The sequence below is a fragment of the Euprymna scolopes genome, chromosome 42 (assembly GCF_053919585.1).
Source record: "Euprymna scolopes isolate OS-2025 chromosome 42, ASM5391958v1, whole genome shotgun sequence".
Taxonomy (NCBI): Eukaryota; Metazoa; Mollusca; class Cephalopoda; order Sepiida; family Sepiolidae; genus Euprymna; species Euprymna scolopes.
Genome location: NC_136523.1, coordinates 44,146,600 through 44,167,738, shown reverse-complemented (window position 1 = coordinate 44,167,738; position 21,139 = coordinate 44,146,600). Strand labels below are relative to the sequence as shown.

Below are 21,139 nucleotides of genomic sequence, written 5' to 3'. Positions count from 1 at the left end.
CCTTTTCTATTTGTCTTTTTTTTCTTTTCCTTTTCTATTTGTCTTTTTTTTCTTTTCCTTTTCTATTTGTCTTTTTTTTCTTTTCCTTTTCTATTTGTCTTTTTTTTCTTTTCCTTTTCTATTTGTCTTTTTTTTCTTTTCCTTTTCTATTTGTCTTTTTTTTCTTTTCCTTTTCTATTTGTCTTTTTTTTCTTTTCCTTTTCTATTTGTCTTTTTTTTCTTTTCTTTTTTTCTTTTTTTTTCTTTTCCTTTTCTATTTGTCTTTTTTTCTTTTCCTTTTCTATTTGTCTTTTTTTTTCTTTTCCTTTTCTATTTGTCTTTTTTCTTTTCCTTTTCTATTTGTCTTTTTTCTTTTCCTTTTCTATTCGTCTTTTTTTTCTTTTCCTTTTCTATTTGTCTTTTTTTTCTTTTCCTTTTCTATTTGTCTTTTTTTTCTTTTCCTTTTCTATTTGTCTTTTTTTTCTTTTCCTTTTCTATTTGTCTTTTTTTTCTTTTCCTTTTCTATTTGTCTTTTTTTCTTTTCCTTTTCTATTTGTCTTTTTTTCTTTTCCTTTTCTATTTGTCTTTTTTTTCTTTTCCTTTTCTATTTGTCTTTTTTTTCTTTTCCTTTTCTATTTGTCTTTTTTTTCTTTTCCTTTTCTATTTGTCTTTTTTTTCTTTTCCTTTTCTATTTGTCTTTTTTTTTCTATTCCTTTTCTATTTGTCTTTTTTTTCTTTTTCTATTTGTCTTTTTTTTCTTTTTCTATTTGTCTTTTTTTTTTCTGTTCCTTTTCTATGTCTTTTTTTTCTTTTCCTTTTCTATTTGTCTTTTTTCTTTCTTTTCTATTTGTCTTTTCTTTCTTTTCCTTTTCTATTTGTCTTTTTTTTCTTTTCGTTTTCTATTTGTCTTTTTTTTCTTTTCGTTTTCTATTTGTCTTTTTTTTCTTTTCGTTTTCTATTTGTCTTTTTTTTCTTTTCCTTTTCTATTTGTCTTTTTTCTTTTCCTTTTCTATTTGTCTTTTTTTTCTTTTCCTTTTCTATTTGTCTTGTTTTTCTTTTCCTTTTCTATTTGTCTTGTTTTTCTTTTCCTTTTCTATTTGTCTTGTTTTTCTTTTCCTTTTCTATTTGTCTTTTTTTTCTTTTCCTTTTCTATTTGTCTTTTTTTTCTTTTCCTTTTCTATTTGTCTTTTTTTCTTTTTCTATTTGTCTTTTTTTTTCTGTTCCTTTTCTATGTCTTTTTTTTTCTTTTCCTTTTCTATTTGTCTTTTTTCTTTCTTTTCTATTTGTCTTTTCTTTCTTTTCCTTTTCTATTTGTCTTTTTTTTCTTTTCTTTTTGTCTTTTTTTTCTTTTCTTTTTGTCTTTGTTTTCTTTTCCTTTTCTATTTGTCTTTTTTTTCTTTTCCTTTTCTATTTGTCTTTTTTTCTTTTCCTTTTCTATTTGTCTTTTTTTTCTTTTCCTTTTCTATTTGTCTTTTTTTTCTTTTCCTTTTCTATTTGTCTTTTTTTCTTTTCCTTTTCTATTTGTCTTTTTTTTCTTTTCCTTTTCTATTTGTCTTTTTTTTCTTTTCCTTTTCTATTTGTCTTTTTTTTCTTTTTCTATTTGTCTTTTTTTTCTTTTTCTATTTGTCTTTTTTTTTCTGTTCCTTTTCTATGTCTTTTTTTTCTTTTCCTTTTCTATTTGTCTTTTTTCTTTCTTTTCTATTTGTCTTTTTTCTTTCTTTTCTATTTGTCTTTTCTTTCTTTTCCTTTTCTATTTGTCTTTTCTTTCTTTTCCTTTTCTATTTGTCTTTTCTTTCTTTTCCTTTTCTATTTGTCTTTTCTTTCTTTTCCTTTTCTATTTGTCTTGTTTTTCTTTTCCTTTTCTATTGTCTTTTTTTTCTTTTCGTTTTCTATTTGTCTTTTTTTTCTTTTCGTTTTCTATTTGTCTTTTTTTTCTTTTTCTTTTTCTATTTGTCTTTTTTCTTTTCCTTTTCTATGTCTTTTTTTTCTTTTCCTTTTCTATTTGTCTTTTTTCTTTCTTTTCTATTTGTCTTTTCTTTCTTTTCCTTTTCTATTTGTCTTTTCTTTCTTTTCCTTTTCTATTTGTCTTTTCTTTCTGTTCCTTTTCTATTTGTCTTTTTTTCTTTTCTTTTTGTCTTTGTTTTTCTTTTCCTTTTCTATTTGTCTTTTTTTTCTTTTCCTTTTCTATTTGTCTTTTCTTTCTTTTCCTTTTCTTTTTGTCTTTTTCTCTTTTCCTTTTCTATTTGTCTTTTTTTCTTTTCCTTTTCTATTTGTCTTTTTTTTTCTTTTCCTTTTCTATTTGTCTTTTTTTTCTTTTTCTATTTGTCTTTTTTTTCTGTTCCTTTTCTATGTCTTTTTTTTCTTTTCCTTTTCTATTTGTCTTTTTTCTTTCTTTTCTATTTGTCTTATCTTTCTTTTCCTTTTCTATTTGTCTTTTTTTTCTTTTCGTTTTCTATTTGTCTTTTTTTTCTTTTCGTTTTCTATTTGTCTTTTTTTTCTTTTCCTTTTCTATTTGTCTTTTTTCTTTTCCTTTTCTATTTGTCTTGTTTTTCTTTTCCTTTTCTATTTGTCTTTTTTTTCTTTTCGTTTTCTATTTGTCTTTTTTTTCTTTTCCTTTTCTATTTGTCTTTTTTTTCTTTTCCTTTTCTATTTGTCTTTTTTTTCTTTTCCTTTTCTATTTGTCTTTTTTTTCTTTTTCTATTTGTCTTTTTTTTTCTGTTCCTTTTCTATGTCTTTTTTTTCTTTTCCTTTTCTATTTGTCTTTTTTCTTTCTTTTCTATTTGTCTTTTCTTTCTTTTCCTTTTCTATTTGTCTTTTTTTTCTTTTCGTTTTCTATTTGTCTTTTTTTTCTTTTCGTTTTCTATTTGTCTTTTCTTTCTTTTCCTTTTCTTTTTGTCTTTTTCTCTTTTCCTTTTCTATTTGTCTTTTTTTCTTTTCCTTTTCTATTTGTCTTTTTTTCTTTTCCTTTTCTATTTGTCTTTTTTTCTTTTCCTTTTCTATTTGCCTTTTTTTTTTCTATTTGTCTTTTTTTCTTTTCCTTTTCTATTTGTCTTTTTTTCTTTTCCTTTTCTATTTGTCTTTTTTTCGTTTCCTTTTCTATTTGTCTTTTTTTTTCTTTTCCTTTTCTATTTGTCTTTTTTTCTTTTCCTTTTCTATTTGTCTTTTTTTTCTTTTCCTTTTCTATTTGTCTTTTTTTTCTTTTCTTTTTGTCTTTTTTTTTATTTGTCTTTTTTTCTTTTCCTTTTCTTTTTGTCTTTTTTTTCTTTTTGTCTTTTTTTTCTTTTCCTTTTCTTTTTGTCTTTTTTTCTTTTCCTTTTCTATTTGTCTTTTTTTTCTTTTCCTTTTCTATTTGTCTTTTTTTTCTTTTCCTTTTCTATTTGTCTTTTTTTTCTTTTCCTTTTCTATTTGTCTTTTTTTTCTTTTCCTTTTCTATTTGTCTTTTTTTTCTTTTCCTTTTCTATTTGTCTTTTTTTTCTTTTCCTTTTCTATTTGTCTTTTTTTTCTTTTCCTTTTCTATTTGTCTTTTTTTTCTTTTCCTTTTCTATTCGTCTTTTTTTTCTTTTCCTTTTCTATTTGTCTTTTTCTTCTTTTCCTTTTCTATTTGTCTTTTTTTTCTTTTCCTTTTCTATTTGTCTTTTTTTTTCTTTTCCTTTTCTATTTGTCTTTTTTTTCTTTTCCTTTTCTATTTGTCTTTTTTTTCTTTTCCTTTTCTATTTGTCTTTTTTTTCTTTTCCTTTTCTATTCGTCTTTTTTTTCTTTTCCTTTTCTATTTGTCTTTTTTTTTCTTTTCCTTTTCTATTTGTCTTTTTTTTTCTTTTCCTTTTCTATTTGTCTTTTTTTTTCTTTTCCTTTTCTATTTGTCTTTTTTTTTCTTTTCCTTTTCTATTTGTCTTTTTTTTCTTTTCCTTTTCTATTTGTCTTTTTTTTCTTTTCCTTTTCTATTTGTCTTTTTTCTTTTCCTTTTCTATTTGTCTTTTTTTCTTTTCGTTTTCTATTTGTCTTTTTTTTCTTTTCGTTTTCTATTTGTCTTTTTTTTCTTTTCCTTTTCTATTTGTCTTGTTTTTCTTTTCCTTTTCTATTTGTCTTTTTTTTCTTTTCCTTTTCTATTTGTCTTTTTTTTCTTTTCCTTTTCTATTTGTCTTTTTTTTCTTTTCCTTTTCTATTTGTCTTTTTTTTCTTTTTCTATTTGTCTTTTTTTTCTGTTCCTTTTCTATGTCTTTTTTTTCTTTTCCTTTTCTATTTGTCTTTTTTCTTTCTTTTCTATTTGTCTTTTCTTTCTTTTCCTTTTCTATTTGTCTTTTTTTTCTTTTCGTTTTCTATTTGTCTTTTTTTTCTTTTCGTTTTCTATTTGTCTTTTTTTTCTTTTCGTTTTCTATTTGTCTTTTTTTTCTTTTCCTTTTCTATTTGTCTTTTTTCTTTTCTTTTTCTATTTGTCTTGTTTTTCTTTTCCTTTTCTATTTGTCTTGTTTTTCTTTTCCTTTTCTATTTGTCTTTTTTCTTTTCGTTTTCTATTTGTCTTTTTTTTCTTTTCCTTTTCTATTTGTCTTTTTTCTTTCTTTTCTATTTGTCTTTTCTTTCTTTTCCTTTTCTATTTGTCTTTTTTTTCTTTTCTTTTTGTCTTTGTTTTTCTTTTCCTTTTCTATTTGTCTTTTTTTTCTTTTCCTTTTCTATTTGTCTTTTCTTTCTTGTCCTTTTCTTTTTGTCTTTTTCTCTTTTCCTTTTCTATTTGTCTTTTTTTCTTTTCCTTTTCTATTTGTCTTTTTTTCTTTTCCTTTTCTATTTGTCTTTTTTTCTTTTCCTTTTCTATTTGTCTTTTTTTCTTTTCCTTTTCTATTTGTCTTTTTTTCTTTTCCTTTTCTATTTGTCTTTTTTTTCTTTTCCTTTTCTATTTGTCTTTTTTTCTTTTCCTTTTCTATTTGTCTTTTTTTCTTTTCCTTTTCTATTTGTCTTTTTTTCTTTTCCTTTTCTATTTGTCTTTTTTTCTTTTCCTTTTCTATTTGTCTTTTTTTCTTTTCCTTTTCGTCTTTTTTTCTTTTCCTTTTCTATTTGTCTTTTTTTCTTTTCCTTTTCTATTTGTCTTTTTTTCTTTTCCTTTTCTATTTGTCTTTTTTTTTCTTTTCCTTTTCTATTTGTCTTTTTTTTTCTTTTCCTTTTCTATTTGTCTTTTTTTTCTTTTTCTATTTGTCTTTTTTTTCTTTTTCTATTTGTCTTTTTTTTTTCTGTTCCTTTTCTATGTCTTTTTTTTCTTTTCCTTTTCTATTTGTCTTTTTTCTTTCTTTTCTATTTGTCTTTTCTTTCTTTTCCTTTTCTATTTGTCTTTTTTTTCTTTTCGTTTTCTATTTGTCTTTTTTTTCTTTTCGTTTTCTATTTGTCTTTTTTTTCTTTTCGTTTTCTATTTGTCTTTTTTTTCTTTTCCTTTTCTATTTGTCTTTTTTCTTTTCCTTTTCTATTTGTCTTTTTTTTCTTTTCCTTTTCTATTTGTCTTGTTTTTCTTTTCCTTTTCTATTTGTCTTGTTTTTCTTTTCCTTTTCTATTTGTCTTGTTTTTCTTTTCCTTTTCTATTTGTCTTTTTTTTCTTTTCCTTTTCTATTTGTCTTTTTTTTCTTTTCCTTTTCTATTTGTCTTTTTTTTCTTTTCCTTTTCTATTTGTCTTTTTTTCTTTTTCTATTTGTCTTTTTTTTTCTGTTCCTTTTCTATGTCTTTTTTTTTCTTTTCCTTTTCTATTTGTCTTTTTTCTTTCTTTTCTATTTGTCTTTTCTTTCTTTTCCTTTTCTATTTGTCTTTTCTTTCTTTTCCTTTTCTATTTGTCTTTTTTTTCTTTTCTTTTTGTCTTTTTTTTCTTTTCTTTTTGTCTTTGTTTTCTTTTCCTTTTCTATTTGTCTTTTTTTTCTTTTCCTTTTCTATTTGTCTTTTTTTCTTTTCCTTTTCTATTTGTCTTTTTTTTCTTTTCCTTTTCTATTTGTCTTTTTTTTCTTTTCCTTTTCTATTTGTCTTTTTTTCTTTTCCTTTTCTATTTGTCTTTTTTTTCTTTTCCTTTTCTATTTGTCTTTTCTTTTCCTTTTCTATTTGTCTTTTTTTTCTTTTTCTATTTGTCTTTTTTTTCTTTTTCTATTTGTCTTTTTTTTTCTGTTCCTTTTCTATGTCTTTTTTTTCTTTTCCTTTTCTATTTGTCTTTTTTCTTTCTTTTCTATTTGTCTTTTTTCTTTCTTTTCTATTTGTCTTTTCTTTCTTTTCCTTTTCTATTTGTCTTTTCTTTCTTTTCCTTTTCTATTTGTCTTTTCTTTCTTTTCCTTTTCTATTTGTCTTTTCTTTCTTTTCCTTTTCTATTTGTCTTGTTTTTCTTTTCCTTTTCTATTGTCTTTTTTTTCTTTTCGTTTTCTATTTGTCTTTTTTTTCTTTTCGTTTTCTATTTGTCTTTTTTTTCTTTTTCTTTTTCTATTTGTCTTTTTTCTTTTCCTTTTCTATGTCTTTTTTTTTCTTTTCCTTTTCTATTTGTCTTTTTTCTTTCTTTTCTATTTGTCTTTTCTTTCTTTTCCTTTTCTATTTGTCTTTTCTTTCTTTTCCTTTTCTATTTGTCTTTTCTTTCTGTTCCTTTTCTATTTGTCTTTTTTTCTTTTCTTTTTGTCTTTGTTTTTCTTTTCCTTTTCTATTTGTCTTTTTTTTCTTTTCCTTTTCTATTTGTCTTTTCTTTCTTTTCCTTTTCTTTTTGTCTTTTTCTCTTTTCCTTTTCTATTTGTCTTTTTTTCTTTTCCTTTTCTATTTGTCTTTTTTTTCTTTTCCTTTTCTATTTGTCTTTTTTTTCTTTTCCTTTTCTATTTGTCTTTTTTTTCTTTTTCTATTTGTCTTTTTTTTCTGTTCCTTTTCTATGTCTTTTTTTTCTTTTCCTTTTCTATTTGTCTTTTTTCTTTCTTTTCTATTTGTCTTATCTTTCTTTTCCTTTTCTATTTGTCTTTTTTTTCTTTTCGTTTTCTATTTGTCTTTTTTTTCTTTTCGTTTTCTATTTGTCTTTTTTTTCTTTTCCTTTTCTATTTGTCTTTTTTCTTTTCCTTTTCTATTTGTCTTGTTTTTCTTTTCCTTTTCTATTGTCTTTTTTTTCTTTTCGTTTTCTATTCGTCTTTTTTTTCTTTTCCTTTTCTATTTGTCTTTTTTTTCTTTTCCTTTTCTATTTGTCTTTTTTTTCTTTTCCTTTTCTATTTGTCTTTTTTTTCTTTTTCTATTTGTCTTTTTTTTTCTGTTCCTTTTCTATGTCTTTTTTTTCTTTTCCTTTTCTATTTGTCTTTTTTCTTTCTTTTCTATTTGTCTTTTCTTTCTTTTCCTTTTCTATTTGTCTTTTTTTTCTTTTCCTTTTCTATTTGTCTTTTTTTTCTTTTCCTTTTCTATTTGTCTTTTTTTCTTTTCCTTTTCTATTTGTCTTTTTTTTCTTTTCCTTTTCTATTTGTCTTTTTTTTCTTTTCCTTTTCTATTTGTCTTTTTTTCTTTTCCTTTTCTATTTGTCTTTTTTTTCTTTTCCTTTTCTATTTGTCTTTTTTTTCTTTTCCTTTTCTATTTGTCTTTTTTTCTTTTTCTATTTGTCTTTTTTTTCTTTTTCTATTTGTCTTTTTTTTTCTGTTCCTTTTCTATGTCTTTTTTTTCTTTTCCTTTTCTATTTGTCTTTTTTCTTTCTTTTCTATTTGTCTTTTTTCTTTCTTTTCTATTTGTCTTTTTTCTTTCTTTTCTATTTGTCTTTTCTTTCTTTTCCTTTTCTATTTGTCTTTTCTTTCTTTTCCTTTTCTATTTGTCTTTTCTTTCTTTTCCTTTTCTATTTGTCTTTTCTTTCTTTTCCTTTTCTATTTGTCTTGTTTTTCTTTTCCTTTTCTATTGTCTTTTTTTTCTTTTCGTTTTCTATTTGTCTTTTTTTTCTTTTCGTTTTCTATTTGTCTTTTTTTTCTTTTTCTTTTTCTATTTGTCTTTTTTCTTTTCCTTTTCTATGTCTTTTTTTTCTTTTCCTTTTCTATTTGTCTTTTTTCTTTCTTTTCTATTTGTCTTTTCTTTCTTTTCCTTTTCTATTTGTCTTTTCTTTCTTTTCCTTTTCTATTTGTCTTTTCTTTCTGTTCCTTTTCTATTTGTCTTTTTTTCTTTTCTTTTTGTCTTTGTTTTTCTTTTCCTTTTCTATTTGTCTTTTTTTTCTTTTCCTTTTCTATTTGTCTTTTCTTTCTTTTCCTTTTCTTTTTGTCTTTTTCTCTTTTCCTTTTCTATTTGTCTTTTTTTCTTTTCCTTTTCTATTTGTCTTTTTTTTTCTTTTCCTTTTCTATTTGTCTTTTTTTTCTTTTCCTTTTCTATTTGTCTTTTTTTTTCTTTTTCTATTTGTCTTTTTTTTCTGTTCCTTTTCTATGTCTTTTTTTTCTTTTCCTTTTCTATTTGTCTTTTTTCTTTCTTTTCTATTTGTCTTATCTTTCTTTTCCTTTTCTATTTGTCTTTTTTTTCTTTTCGTTTTCTATTTGTCTTTTTTTTCTTTTCGTTTTCTATTTGTCTTTTTTTTTCTTTTCCTTTTCTATTTGTCTTTTTTCTTTTCCTTTTCTATTTGTCTTGTTTTTCTTTTCCTTTTCTATTTGTCTTTTTTTTCTTTTCGTTTTCTATTTGTCTTTTTTTTCTTTTCCTTTTCTATTTGTCTTTTTTTTCTTTTCCTTTTCTATTTGTCTTTTTTTTCTTTTCCTTTTCTATTTGTCTTTTTTTTCTTTTTCTATTTGTCTTTTTTTTTCTGTTCCTTTTCTATGTCTTTTTTTTCTTTTCCTTTTCTATTTGTCTTTTTTCTTTCTTTTCTATTTGTCTTTTCTTTCTTTTCCTTTTCTATTTGTCTTTTTTTTCTTTTCGTTTTCTATTTGTCTTTTTTTTCTTTTCGTTTTCTATTTGTCTTTTCTTTCTTTTCCTTTTCTTTTTGTCTTTTTCTCTTTTCCTTTTCTATTTGTCTTTTTTTCTTTTCCTTTTCTATTTGTCTTTTTTTCTTTTCCTTTTCTATTTGTCTTTTTTTCTTTTCCTTTTCTATTTGCCTTTTTTTTTTTCTATTTGTCTTTTTTTCTTTTCCTTTTCTATTTGTCTTTTTTTCTTTTCCTTTTCTATTTGTCTTTTTTTTCGTTTCCTTTTCTATTTGTCTTTTTTTTTCTTTTCCTTTTCTATTTGTCTTTTTTTCTTTTCCTTTTCTATTTGTCTTTTTTTTCTTTTCCTTTTCTATTTGTCTTTTTTTTCTTTTCTTTTTGTCTTTTTTTTTTATTTGTCTTTTTTTTCTTTTCCTTTTCTTTTTGTCTTTTTTTCTTTTCCTTTTCTATTTGTCTTTTTTTTCTTTTCCTTTTCTATTTGTCTTTTTTTTCTTTTCCTTTTCTATTTGTCTTTTTTTTCTTTTCCTTTTCTATTTGTCTTTTTTTTCTTTTCCTTTTCTATTTGTCTTTTTTTTCTTTTCCTTTTCTATTTGTCTTTTTTTTCTTTTCCTTTTCTATTCGTCTTTTTTTTCTTTTCCTTTTCTATTTGTCTTTTTTTTCTTTTCCTTTTCTATTTGTCTTTTTCTTCTTTTCCTTTTCTATTTGTCTTTTTTTTCTTTTCCTTTTCTATTTGTCTTTTTTTTTCTTTTCCTTTTCTATTTGTCTTTTTTTTCTTTTCCTTTTCTATTTGTCTTTTTTTTCTTTTCCTTTTCTATTTGTCTTTTTTTTCTTTTCCTTTTCTATTTTCTTTTCTTTTTGTCTTTTTTTTTCTTTTTGTCTTTTTTTTTCTTTTTGTCTTTTTTTTTCTTTTCCTTTTCTTTTTGTCTTTTCTTTTCGTTTTCTATTTGTCTTTTTTTCTTTTCCTTTTCTATTTGTCTTTTTCTATATCTGTTTTTTATTTGCTTTTTTTCGTCTTTTTGTTTCCTTTTTGTCTTTTCATTTCCTTTGATCTTTTTTTCTATTTTGCTTTCGCTCATCTTTTTTTGTTTTTTTATCTTTTTTGGTTTTCCTTTTTTGTGTTCGTTTTTGTTGTTTTCTTTCCTTAATTTTTTTTTTAAACAAGTTTTTGTTTTGATATACTGTGGCTCCCCCCTCCCTCTGTCTTTTTAGTTTTTAATCCAAATTAAAGATTAATTATGAAAATTCTTTTAAAATAGAGAAACATTTAAGAGGGTAAGTCTTTTATTTTATTTGTGTTAGCCCTTGAAAAGGAAAATAATTTTCACCAAAAAAGACACAGCCATCCGTTAGATTCCACCAAAGCTCACCACACCCTGAATCTATATTTTGAGAATAATTTTCCTTTTACTAAATTATTGGCATTGGCTAAATTTCAGTGATGGAAATTTTATCCTGCCTTCTTTGGCTTACTTTTCTTTCTTGTCTATTATTTAAATACTTATTTTTAAATGCATCTTTGACTTTTTTATTGTCTACTGCTACACCTCACTTTTGTCATTTTTCTTTTCCCACCCTCCCTTTTTGTCTTTTTATTTTTATCCCCCTCCTTTTTTTGTCTTTGCACTTCTTCTCTCTGTTCTTTACCTTCTCCTCGCTCTTATCCCCGTGTGTCCTTTTTTTTTTTTTTTTTTTTTTTTTTCATTTAATAGTATGGTGTTTAAGATAATCGACAGATCGATTTGTTTAGATATGTAGTTTTAAGCAAAAACAACAGTACTTAATTGCTATGTTGAAAATAGTAATATATCCAAAAATTATGAAAATTCAGAGAGTGGAACAACTGCTATTATGTTTTTAGTATAAAAAAAAAAAAGTATTGCTTCCAGCTAAAACAAAATGTCAGACATTACTTTAGCCATTAGCAAAAGGGAGATAAGTATATTCTCTATATTCACAGAATTGCATTGTAGGGAAAATCTAATTTCCCCAATTTTCTGTAAAAATTATTTGTAACTATAAATAATTTTCTACTCAATGATTTTTCGTAATTTTTGCACATATTATTTTCGATATGATAATTAAAAGAAATAGTCCTTCTCTATGATGCTGAGGCACGGACTCTTACAAATGCGCTTTATGGTAATCTACCACCAGTATTACTGAAAGTACAGCAGAGAAGGATGAGTCACTAGTCACTGCATGAGACACGGCGAAGAGGAAGTTGGTTCTCTGGATACCAACAGATGGACACCCAAACCGTGGTAGAAGCAGAATGACCTAAATCGAAACCTGCTATAGGATACAGGATTGGAAAGTGTTTTGGACCTGCAAACTGTCATGCAAGATCAAGAGAACTGGAGAAGTCATGTTGAAAGACTCTTTGTTGACACTGTAGAAACAGTCTTTTTTTATGATGCTGAGGCATGGACTCTTACATATGCGCTGAAGAAGAAACTGGATGACTGTTATACACGGATGCTTGGGATGGCCCTCAATACATCATAGAGGAGCCATGCAGCAAACCAAAACCTTTATGGTAACCTACCACCAGTATTACTGAAAGTACAGTAGAGAAGGATGGGAGTAGCTGAGACACAGCGAAGAGGAAGTTAGTTCTCTGGATACCAACAGATGGACACCCAAACCGTGGTAGAAGAAGAATGTGGTACATTGACAACTTGCTACAGGACACAGGATTGGAAAGGGTTCAGGACCTGTAAACTGTCATGCGAGATCGAAAGAACTGGAGAAGTCATGTAGATTCGGTGATGAAGCATCCTGAAGGATGACAGAGATGAGATGCTGACAATTTAGTACTGTTGTTTTAAAAAAAAAAAAAAAAAAAAATTGATATGTTGACTCTATCTAAACAAGCCCCAATAATAGCGATAGAAGCAAAGCGAGTTATTATTTTTAGTTATGCAAGAAGAATAGATAGGTCAAAGGTTATGGGATTTTCAAATAAAATGTTAGTAGTGGTTATAAATGATTTACATCTACACCTACCGTACGTATATGTTAGGGTTTGATTTCTATTTGAAAAGAAAACAATTTCTTTGAACGGAAGTTTATACAGAGAGCAAGGTACAAGCAAGAAAAATAATAGCTGACTAAATACAAAATTTTTTTTTTTTTTTTTTGCAAAGGAGTCACCACTTATCAAGACCCGGAGGTCACTCGAGGATAAGAGTTAATGAGTGTATGGTAGTCAATGGGACAATATCATAGTAATCGTTAGTAGTAGAAATTTGGTAAATTGGATTGCTTAAGAGGACAGCTCCTCAAAAACTTGTTTACGTTAGGCTTGAACATTGGACCATAGATTGGGGCTCAGACGAGCACTTGACATAAAAACGACGATAGATTCTCAGCAGATCAGCCTTTTCACATGGATTTTGACAGGCCGTTATCGCAAGTAATTTTTTCTGGTGTGTTCCCAGCAATGTCTATATATTCTGGCGGATGGGCAAAGGAGATTAGTTTGGTTTTCTGAGGTCAGATAGTCAGTTGGATTTGTGGGCCTCCATACCAATCCCTTTCAACAACTTCTGTCCCCAACACTTGTGGACTGAGTTTTTTTTTCTTTATCTTCTGAAGGTAAATATGTAATGAGTTTTTCTCTTGTGAACATGCATTAGGCTACTGCATGTTTAGTGTGTTGCATAGTTGCAGTTCGTGCAAATAACAAACTTGCTGCGAGGGCGAAAAATTTAATAGGAAATTGAAAATTTGTCCGATCTGGAGCAAGAAATGAGCAAGATGGGCCTTTTTGGCTTCTTGCTTGTACCTTGCTCTCTGTATAAACCGCTTTAAGCCAAAAAGGCCCATCTTGCTCATTTCTTTTTTTGCATGGTGCAGAACTCAAATTTACATATGTTAAGGCCTAAAACTGCACAGTTTGTTCATTTTCACCAGGATTTGATGTCTCCTGGGAACTTTAGTGACTAAATGGGGGGGGGGGCTAAACCTAGTCATTTTTTTTTTATTGTGCCTCGTTCACTGCGCACTCACAAGGGACCATGCATGCTTCACTTGTTAACTTTTGAAATCTGTACTATATATTAGGTACAATATAACATTCATTTTGTAATAATGAATGCAAAATTATTTAAGTGTATTTTACGATCGGGCAAGGCCAGGCACCCGTTGCTAGTTTTAGTGAAATAGCAGTGATCGATTTTTTTATTTTTTATTATTGTCCGTGTGAATTTTAATCATTTTCGTGAATTAATTTACATTTTAGTTGATAATTATCTTTTAAAATTATTTAAGAAAATTAAGTGTAACAATGAATGGATGATCACGGTCTGTGCAATGAACATACACTTATCTACTTATACAAGGGGCAGTGGTTTGTATGTTCACTAAAACTTGAAAGTACACAACAAACCCTTGCAAAGTTTTTTTTTTTTTTGTTTTTGTTTTTTTTTTGTAATGTGCGTAGCTCCAGAAAAATATCTAAAATTTAAAAAAAAAAAAAAAAAAAAAAAGATTCATTCTTTGGGGGTCAAAAGGTCATTTGTATTATTTCATGTTATCAAGAATTAAACACGATTTTAATGTTATGTATTAATACAGACAGAAAATGAGTTATCAGCATTTTTTGCAAAAGAAAGTAAGAGAATCTTAGCTTTAGTAGTGCACTGGTATCTTTAATGTTATTTGGGGCTTTCAGTAGTGCTTTAAAGGTCTAAGTTTTATTCTTTCATTCCTCACATTAAAAAAAAAATCTTTAAACAGATAGGTGAGATTTATATTATAGATGAGCTTTGTTTTAGCTGTTATTTTTCCTTTCATTTTTAATTTTGCTTTAAGCTTTTGTTAAATAACAACCCCAGATTTTTCACAAATCAATTTTCACTACTTCACAAATGCTTTGATTTTTTGATTTTTTTTTTTATTGTCCGTGTGAATTTTTATCATTTTCATGAATTAATTTACATTTTAGTTGATAATTATCTTTTAAAATTATTTTAGAAAATTAATTCTTTTTAAAGTTTTCTCTTAATATTAAAATATCAAAAAACATCATTTGATTTACTTTTATCATGCATAAACTTTTTTTTTTTTTTTTTTAAGTTATCTATTTTTTTTATTTAACTGTTAAAGAATTATTTCACCATCTAATTTGTTAGATATGTGTTAAAGTTTCAGTGAATTTGTAGATGACTACCCTCCGCTAAATCCACTCACCCTAAAAAGTGAGTTTTTTTTTTTTTTTTTTTTTTTCGATTATGTGTGAACACACTGAAAAATTTAGCAGAAAAAAGAAAAAAAAGAAAAAGTTAATTTTAGAAATTATAGTGATCCCCTATTCTGGGCTATTCAATTTGTTTAGCTAACTAATTTTGTGCATTAACAGGGCGGCGGGGGGGGGGGTAGTTTTATCTTGGAAAGTTATTTAAAAAAAAATTACTTTCTATCGTTTAAAACCTTGACAAAATATACTTTTATCTAATGCTCTCCTTTGTCCCCTAAAAAATATTTGGTGTTTTCTCGCTATTAGAGCGAAATCGCGAAAATCGAAATATTGAATTTCAAGTAAAGCCAATGGTACTTACTTAATTGTCAAGTCGTAGTAATGAACATACCCCCCCCCCCCCAAAAAAAAATCGAGTTTTGCTAAACTGTCCTAAGATTTTCCGTTTTCAGAAAATAATTCCCTCCCTTGTTACGATTCGATCTCTCCGGTTTCTTTTCTTTTTCTTTTTTTTTTTTTTTTTTTTTTTTTTCTTTTTTTTACTAGCAAAACTTAATTTTCTCGAGTTTTCTTCAGAAAGTTTTCATAATTGATTTACTACCTCATCATTTTTCATAATTTTTGGATACATTCATTATTGCAACATGACAATTAAGTAGATACCATTGGTTTTACTTGAAATTTAATATTTCGAATTTCGCTGTAATAACGAAGGAGCACCAAATACTCAGGCATATCACTAAACAAACTGAGGCAAACTTTCACTAAAACACCTTCACTTAATCCTGCTATTACTAACCCTAAGACTGAATGGCAAAACGTCCCCAACAAAAACCCTAGTGTAGACTTTAATTTTGACTGACAAGGTCCCACCAAACAAGTTAAAGCTAAGTGACTGACTATAGTCGAGGACGACCTGAAGGCTCCCTTTTCATTAGCTGCTATACAGAGATGTAGGTTATAATGCCACTCTGTTCCCAGGATTACTCCACTTGCCCTTGATCCTCTCCTTATAATATGGTGTTTAGCATGGAAATATTAAGTCCCATTTTCTTTTCTTTTTTTTTTTTTTTTAACGTCTTTGGTATGATTTGACCGAGGATTGTACCCTAGTATCCCGACCCATTAGTGAACACTCTTGCTATTATGACAAATGGGTTGGCTTAAGAAAACAAAAACCCTTGCAAAACCACACATAATTACCTAAAGTCAAAATCCCTTTTTTAACCCCCGAGAAAACACAGGCAGAATTTTTTCTATAGCAAGTAAAACTGCTTTAAAATGACCTGGAAATGAGGGATCATTTTAAGTTGAAGTCATGTAAAATTGATCTCCAATTCTAAATTCTAAAATAATTGAATTTTTTTTTTTTTTTTTTTTTTTTTTTTTTTTTTACAGCCAAATTTTTTAGGATATTCACATGTAATCGCCATTTTGTTTTTTATCCTTAAGTAAAAAGTGACATCTACAATAATACAAAAATTTGTTAATGAATATAAGTCCGACAGACATTTATTGCCTGGAGTTGCTACTAGTGTGTGTATGTATGTATGTATTTCTACTTAGTATGTGTGAGTTCGTTTCCTATGAACTCCAAAAGGGTTGGACCGATTTATTTATTCTTTTAATTTCATACAAATGTACTTTATGTGCCTGAGAGTATTCTTAGATTGGTTTTGTAATTATCGATAATTCAAAGAATCCAATTAAAGAAGTTGCATTCCGTTTTTGACCAAAGTTAACAGCCGTATAGAGCTTAATATCACACATGCACTTTTGGAAGTTTTATCACTGCACAAGCAGAAGGGCCTGATGTATAAAATCAACAGTAGCTTCTTTGGTAAGACAGGGGCACATTCAAAATGAATATTTCTGTTTAGAGCACAATTAAACCATGATACTGGACTTTTGTATTTTGAACTTTAATTTAAGCTATTATATGAAAATAATTTTCTAAAATCAAGAGTAGGTTCGCTACAGTGCAATGTAAACTACAATGTATTGCAGACTAAATCCGTGCGGGGACGCATGTGAAGCTTCCTCTTGTTGCACGAAGATAGGTCCCCAACTATAGCAGATGATTGATTTAATAGAAAGATGTGTGCTTTCACCGATTTCGATGACAATACAAGTATTGCAAGTGTAGAACATTTGTTGTTCCTCATTCAATCCCGGACAATGTCGAGTCTCCCTGCTAATATATATTAGTGATGATTAGGGCTATGACAACAGCATATTCTTTTCATTGTTTTTACTCTCAAGTGTGCATCCGTTGATATCTTATATGCTTTTATATAGATTGATATGGTTCTCGGTTGATTAACTGGGTCAGATATATACTTGAGAGTCAAAACAATGAAAAGAATATGCTGTTGTCATAGGCATAGTCACTTTTTTTTTTTTTTCATGTTCACCCCTTACAAAGTATATTGCTACTTGGACGTAAGGGGCTACTATTTTGGGAGCGAGGGGGGGGGCATGTTTAGGAAAGATTAACAAGATATTTGTTTACATTACATTTAAATTTCTGCATATCAGTACAGCCAGGGAAGCAGTAGTGACATGATTCCAATGTAATGATTTGGGAAATTATGTAGTGGCGAGGTATATTGCATTCTAGGAAGGATCGGATTATGTTGAGTATTCATCCAGAAATATAGGATTTAATTTTCATTCGAAGCTCTTATGCCAGATCTTGTTAAGGGCTTTGGGTATATCAAAGGCTTCCTTTGCCTGATCTACTGCATGGTACATGTGTTCAGAGATGATGGCTGAAATATCTGCAGTAGAGTACGTTTGTCTCAAAGAAGATTAGCATTTACAAGATGGTGGACTATAATTAGATTGATTAATAATTCAAAAATTTTAGCAAAGAGAGGCGGGAGAGTGATGAGGCAATAATTGAGCAGGTTTTTTTTTTTTTTTTTTTTTTTTTTTTTTTTTCACCAGAATTCTTGAGTACTTAAACAGTGGAGATAATTTTCCAGCTATCAAGATTCTTCTATCAATCCAGTAGATATCTCACTGCTGATGCAATTCTCTATCTATATAAGAGCCAGGTACGTCCAAGGATGGAATACTGTTGCCACATCTGGGCAGGAACTGCTAGAGAAAGGACTTATCCTGCCTTGACAGAGTTCAAAATAGACTTTGTAGCCTCGTAGGAGATATCCTTTTCTCTTCCTTGCAACGTCTTTCTCACAGATTCTCACATGTTGCGAGTTTGTCTCTGCTTTATCATTATTTTCATGGCAAGTGCTTCAATCTATGGTCAACCCCCCCCTGCCAAACTTTCACAAGAAACACTCGTCTAGCTGAAAACACTATCAATAATTCCCCCCACTCTTTATCTGTGCATAAACCTAAACTTAGATTTCATAAACAAAGCTTCTTTCTTAGAACTGCATGCCTGTGGAACTGTCTTCCGTTTTCCTGCTTTCCAGCTGACTACAATATGGTTGTCTTCAAGTCCAATGTAAACAAGTTTTTGATGAACTGTTTCGCTTAAGAAATTTACCGAATTTCCATTGCTATCAATTGCTATGTTGTCCAATTGACTACTGTGCACTCTTTAACCCTTATCCTCGAGTGGCCTCTGGGCCTTGATAAGTGGTTATGCCTATGTAACTTAGAACATTTCTTAATTAATACTGGCCTGGGTGCCCAGCGTTGCTCGGGTGTTTGGGGGTGTGTGTTGACTCAAAAAAAAAAAAAAAAAAAAAAAAAAAAAAAAAAAAAAAAAGTGGTCATAGGCAGGCAGGTTCGAACCCGTACCGTGAAGAAGAACGTGGAAAAAAAATTTGACGTCTTTGCCGTTGCATCCATCACCAAACCGGAAGTGGCTAGTCAATCGAAAAGAGCGTATGATTTTCAAAAATATTGTCGAAAAAAGCGACCCCTCCTTGTAGAAAAGTGCCCAATTGAGGGTGAATGAATTAATGTTTTTGATCAATTTTTCGATATTTGTCGTTCAAAGAGTCGAGTTTCAAAATGATACCGATCTCATGAAAATCCGTCGCCTTTGTCGAAAGTTTTAAGCAGGCATACAAACATACATGCATACATTTCAATAGACAGGTGAGCTTATATTATAGTTGGCAAGGATGAGATTAGGTCTTGTTTATGTTCATAAATACAAGATTTTATATTTTTTGTTGCTTGATTTTGATTTTTTTTTTTTTTTTTTTTTTCTTAATTTCATTTTTTTTATTTCTTCTTTTAGTGTGGATAATAGCAAATTGCAAATGGAACGTCCAAACAAACATCGCCGTTGGTCATATGACAATGACAACCAATTCGTTCAGCTCCCTGCACACAAGAGACGTATTAATTCTTCTAATGACGAACATTACGACCACTCTAATCCGAAATATCCTTTTTCGGCTCAAAACGGACATCCTTATGATAAGCATTATGACAGAGGTCCTAATCAGTATCGTCCCGGTGATCTATCTTATTCGGCTCAAGACAGACAGGCATATAACGAACATTACGACAACCAACGTCCGACCCATTATCGTCACAAGAATTCTTCTCTTTCTTGGAGAAATGCTCCTCCTCCTCCTCGTGATGGCTATTACGACCGCGCTTATGATTATAATAAAAAAAATGGCCCAGGCAAAATGGGTCCTCATAGGTACTGGAGCCACAGCTATAAAGACTACGAGTATAAATCACCCGTCAATCACGTGTCATCCGATTTTGAATCTCAAGGACCTTTAAATCATCGACGCCAAAGTAATCGTGTCAGTGGTTACACCAATCGGCAGTTTCCGTATCAACATTACAAAAAACCAAAAGAAAGCTGGAGAAATGATGGACATTGGTGATTCATATGATTGGGGGGGGGGGCAGTGTTTTTTCGGATGGACAATTATTTTGGCTGTTGAAATCATTGCATTTTGCGAGCTGTTATATATCTGACATCGTCAATCAAACCCAACATTAAATAAAGCATATATATTTTCAAATGGACCTGCTCTTTGAATTATCTCTACTATTTAAAATGAACTTTGTCTTTTTGTGTGTGAATTTGTTCCATGTGGACTCAAAAATGGCTGGGCCGATTTTTTTTTTTTTTTTTTTTTTTTTTTTCTTTTATGAAATTTTACATGAAGAAATTTCATGCTTCTGGCAGTGTTCTTAGATAGGTTTAGGATAGGAATGTCTTCAATAAATATTGATAACCAATAATCGAAAAAATCCAATGAAAGAAGGAACAGGCAATTCGGACCAAAGTTAACACCTTACACAGCCTAACATCACAAGTGCATTTGAGAAGTTTTATTATCACACAAGCCGAAAGGTTCTTTTATGTGACGGGAGCACATTCGAAATGAATGTTTCTGTTTTTAGAGCACAATTTGAATATGATACTTGACTTTTGCATTTCAAACTTTAATTCAAGCCTTTATGTATAAAAATAATTTTATAACTGCAGACAACAAATTTGTTGTTGACCAGTGTAATTAAATACTTCTTAAATAAATAATAATTGATTTTTTAAAATTCTCAAAATTCTAAAAAAGCTATTGTAAACTTCTTACGTCACCCCCACCATATATATATATATATATATATATATATATATATATATATATATATATATGTGTATATATATATATATATATATTATATATATAATGGTGGAACGATAAAAGCCTGTATTAATTATTTCTAAAGTATTAATAAAAAATACCATGAAACTATTTTTTTTAAATATTGAAAATAAAATTGAGATACATTGTTCAGAAATTATATTGTATTATTGTGGATACAAGAGTTCTGGTCTTTTTATCACAAAACTGTTTTCCAAATAACATTGGGTAGTTTTGTGATAAAGGGACGTAACTCTTGTATCCACAATACCAAAAATTTAAAAGTAAAACGAACACAGCGTAGACCAATCTACAATTGGAAAAATTACATTTAATCACGCTTGGTGGTAAGTGGTCAGGGAATGTAAATATGATTGTTGTCAGGCATATTGTTTTGTGTGTAAACGAAAATTATTTTTTCCTCTTGTCAGTTGTTTTTGTCTATTATATCTTTTTTTTTTTTTTTTTTTTTTTCCCCCTGACAAAAGGATGCATGGTACAGAACTCAAATTTACATATGTTAAGGCCTAAAGCTGTACCGTTTGTTCATTTTCAATCCATTTGTTCCAATTCCTGATGCCTCTGAATGTTAGCTGAAGAATTTGAACGATGAGCTTTCAGGTAAGGTGTTATTTGTCATCATGGCAGTCAATAGTTGGGCTTTTTTGTAGTTGTTAAAGGAAAGAAGCTTACTCTTAGTAGCATTAAATGTTACCATCCATGTACAGCCCCATTCCACTCTCGACTGAAGGTTGTTTTCTAGGGTTACACTAGCAGGGTTCGTGAAACCTAATGATAGCTTCCTTATGTTAAAAATAAGTAGGTTTGAAAACACTTATTAAAGATCGTGGCAAGCTGGTCTAATGGTTATCGTACTTGACTTAATGTCTTTAGGTTTTGGTTTCAATCGCAACATGAGTTTTTATTACTTCAAGAAATGAACTTTTTAGCAAAAAGTATAATACTCGCATGAACGTTTTTTGTTTTTTTTTTAAGAAATTTAACGTTACGTTTAATACCTACTGTATTTCTGTTTATAATCTATATATCTATAAAAGTGAAAGTGTCCATCTGTCTGCGTGTGTCTGTGTACATTTCTCGATACTATAACTGTCAATTTGCAGTCTACAGACTCGAAATTTGATATACAGAGTATGGAGATTTGAGAAAATCTTTGTAATCCGTTTTAAGCCAGAAATTTAGCTGTTAAGGGGTCAAAGTTCAATGATTTGACCTTTGAGAACTCTACCAAACTCCTCCTACAATTTTGGGTATAAATAATTGAAATTTTATATATAGGTTCTTTGGACATGGATCTAACTTAATAACTTGATTTGAGCCCAAAACAAATTTTAAGGGGTCATAATAGGGGTCAAAGTTTTAAAAAAATTAACCGTTTTTTTTTTTTTTTTTTTTGCTCAACATACACCTCCAAATACCTGGGCAACGTCAGGCTAAAATGTTAGTAAATAAGAAATCCGCATGAATTAAAATATAATATTTATGCATAT

The 21,139-nt window shown here is 28.2% G+C and overlaps 1 protein-coding gene across 2 annotated transcripts in view; it reads left to right on the top strand.

Moving 5' to 3' along the window:
- LOC145267067 (RNA/RNP complex-1-interacting phosphatase-like) overlaps positions 1-19,005 on the top strand; it is a 95,222-nt gene extending 76,217 nt beyond the window's left edge. The window contains exons 10-11 of one of the 2 annotated variants that reach the window (XM_080123023.1): positions 10,088-10,103; positions 18,254-18,396. In XM_080123023.1, coding sequence (XP_079979149.1) covers positions 10,088-10,103; positions 18,254-18,262 — 25 coding nt within the window. In that variant the 3' untranslated portion in view covers positions 18,263-18,396. Of the gene's footprint in view, positions 1-10,087; positions 10,104-18,253 lie in introns of both variants that reach the window. The other variant, XM_080123022.1, reaches the window with a different exon arrangement.
- Positions 19,006-21,139: the final 2,134 nt, after the last annotated feature.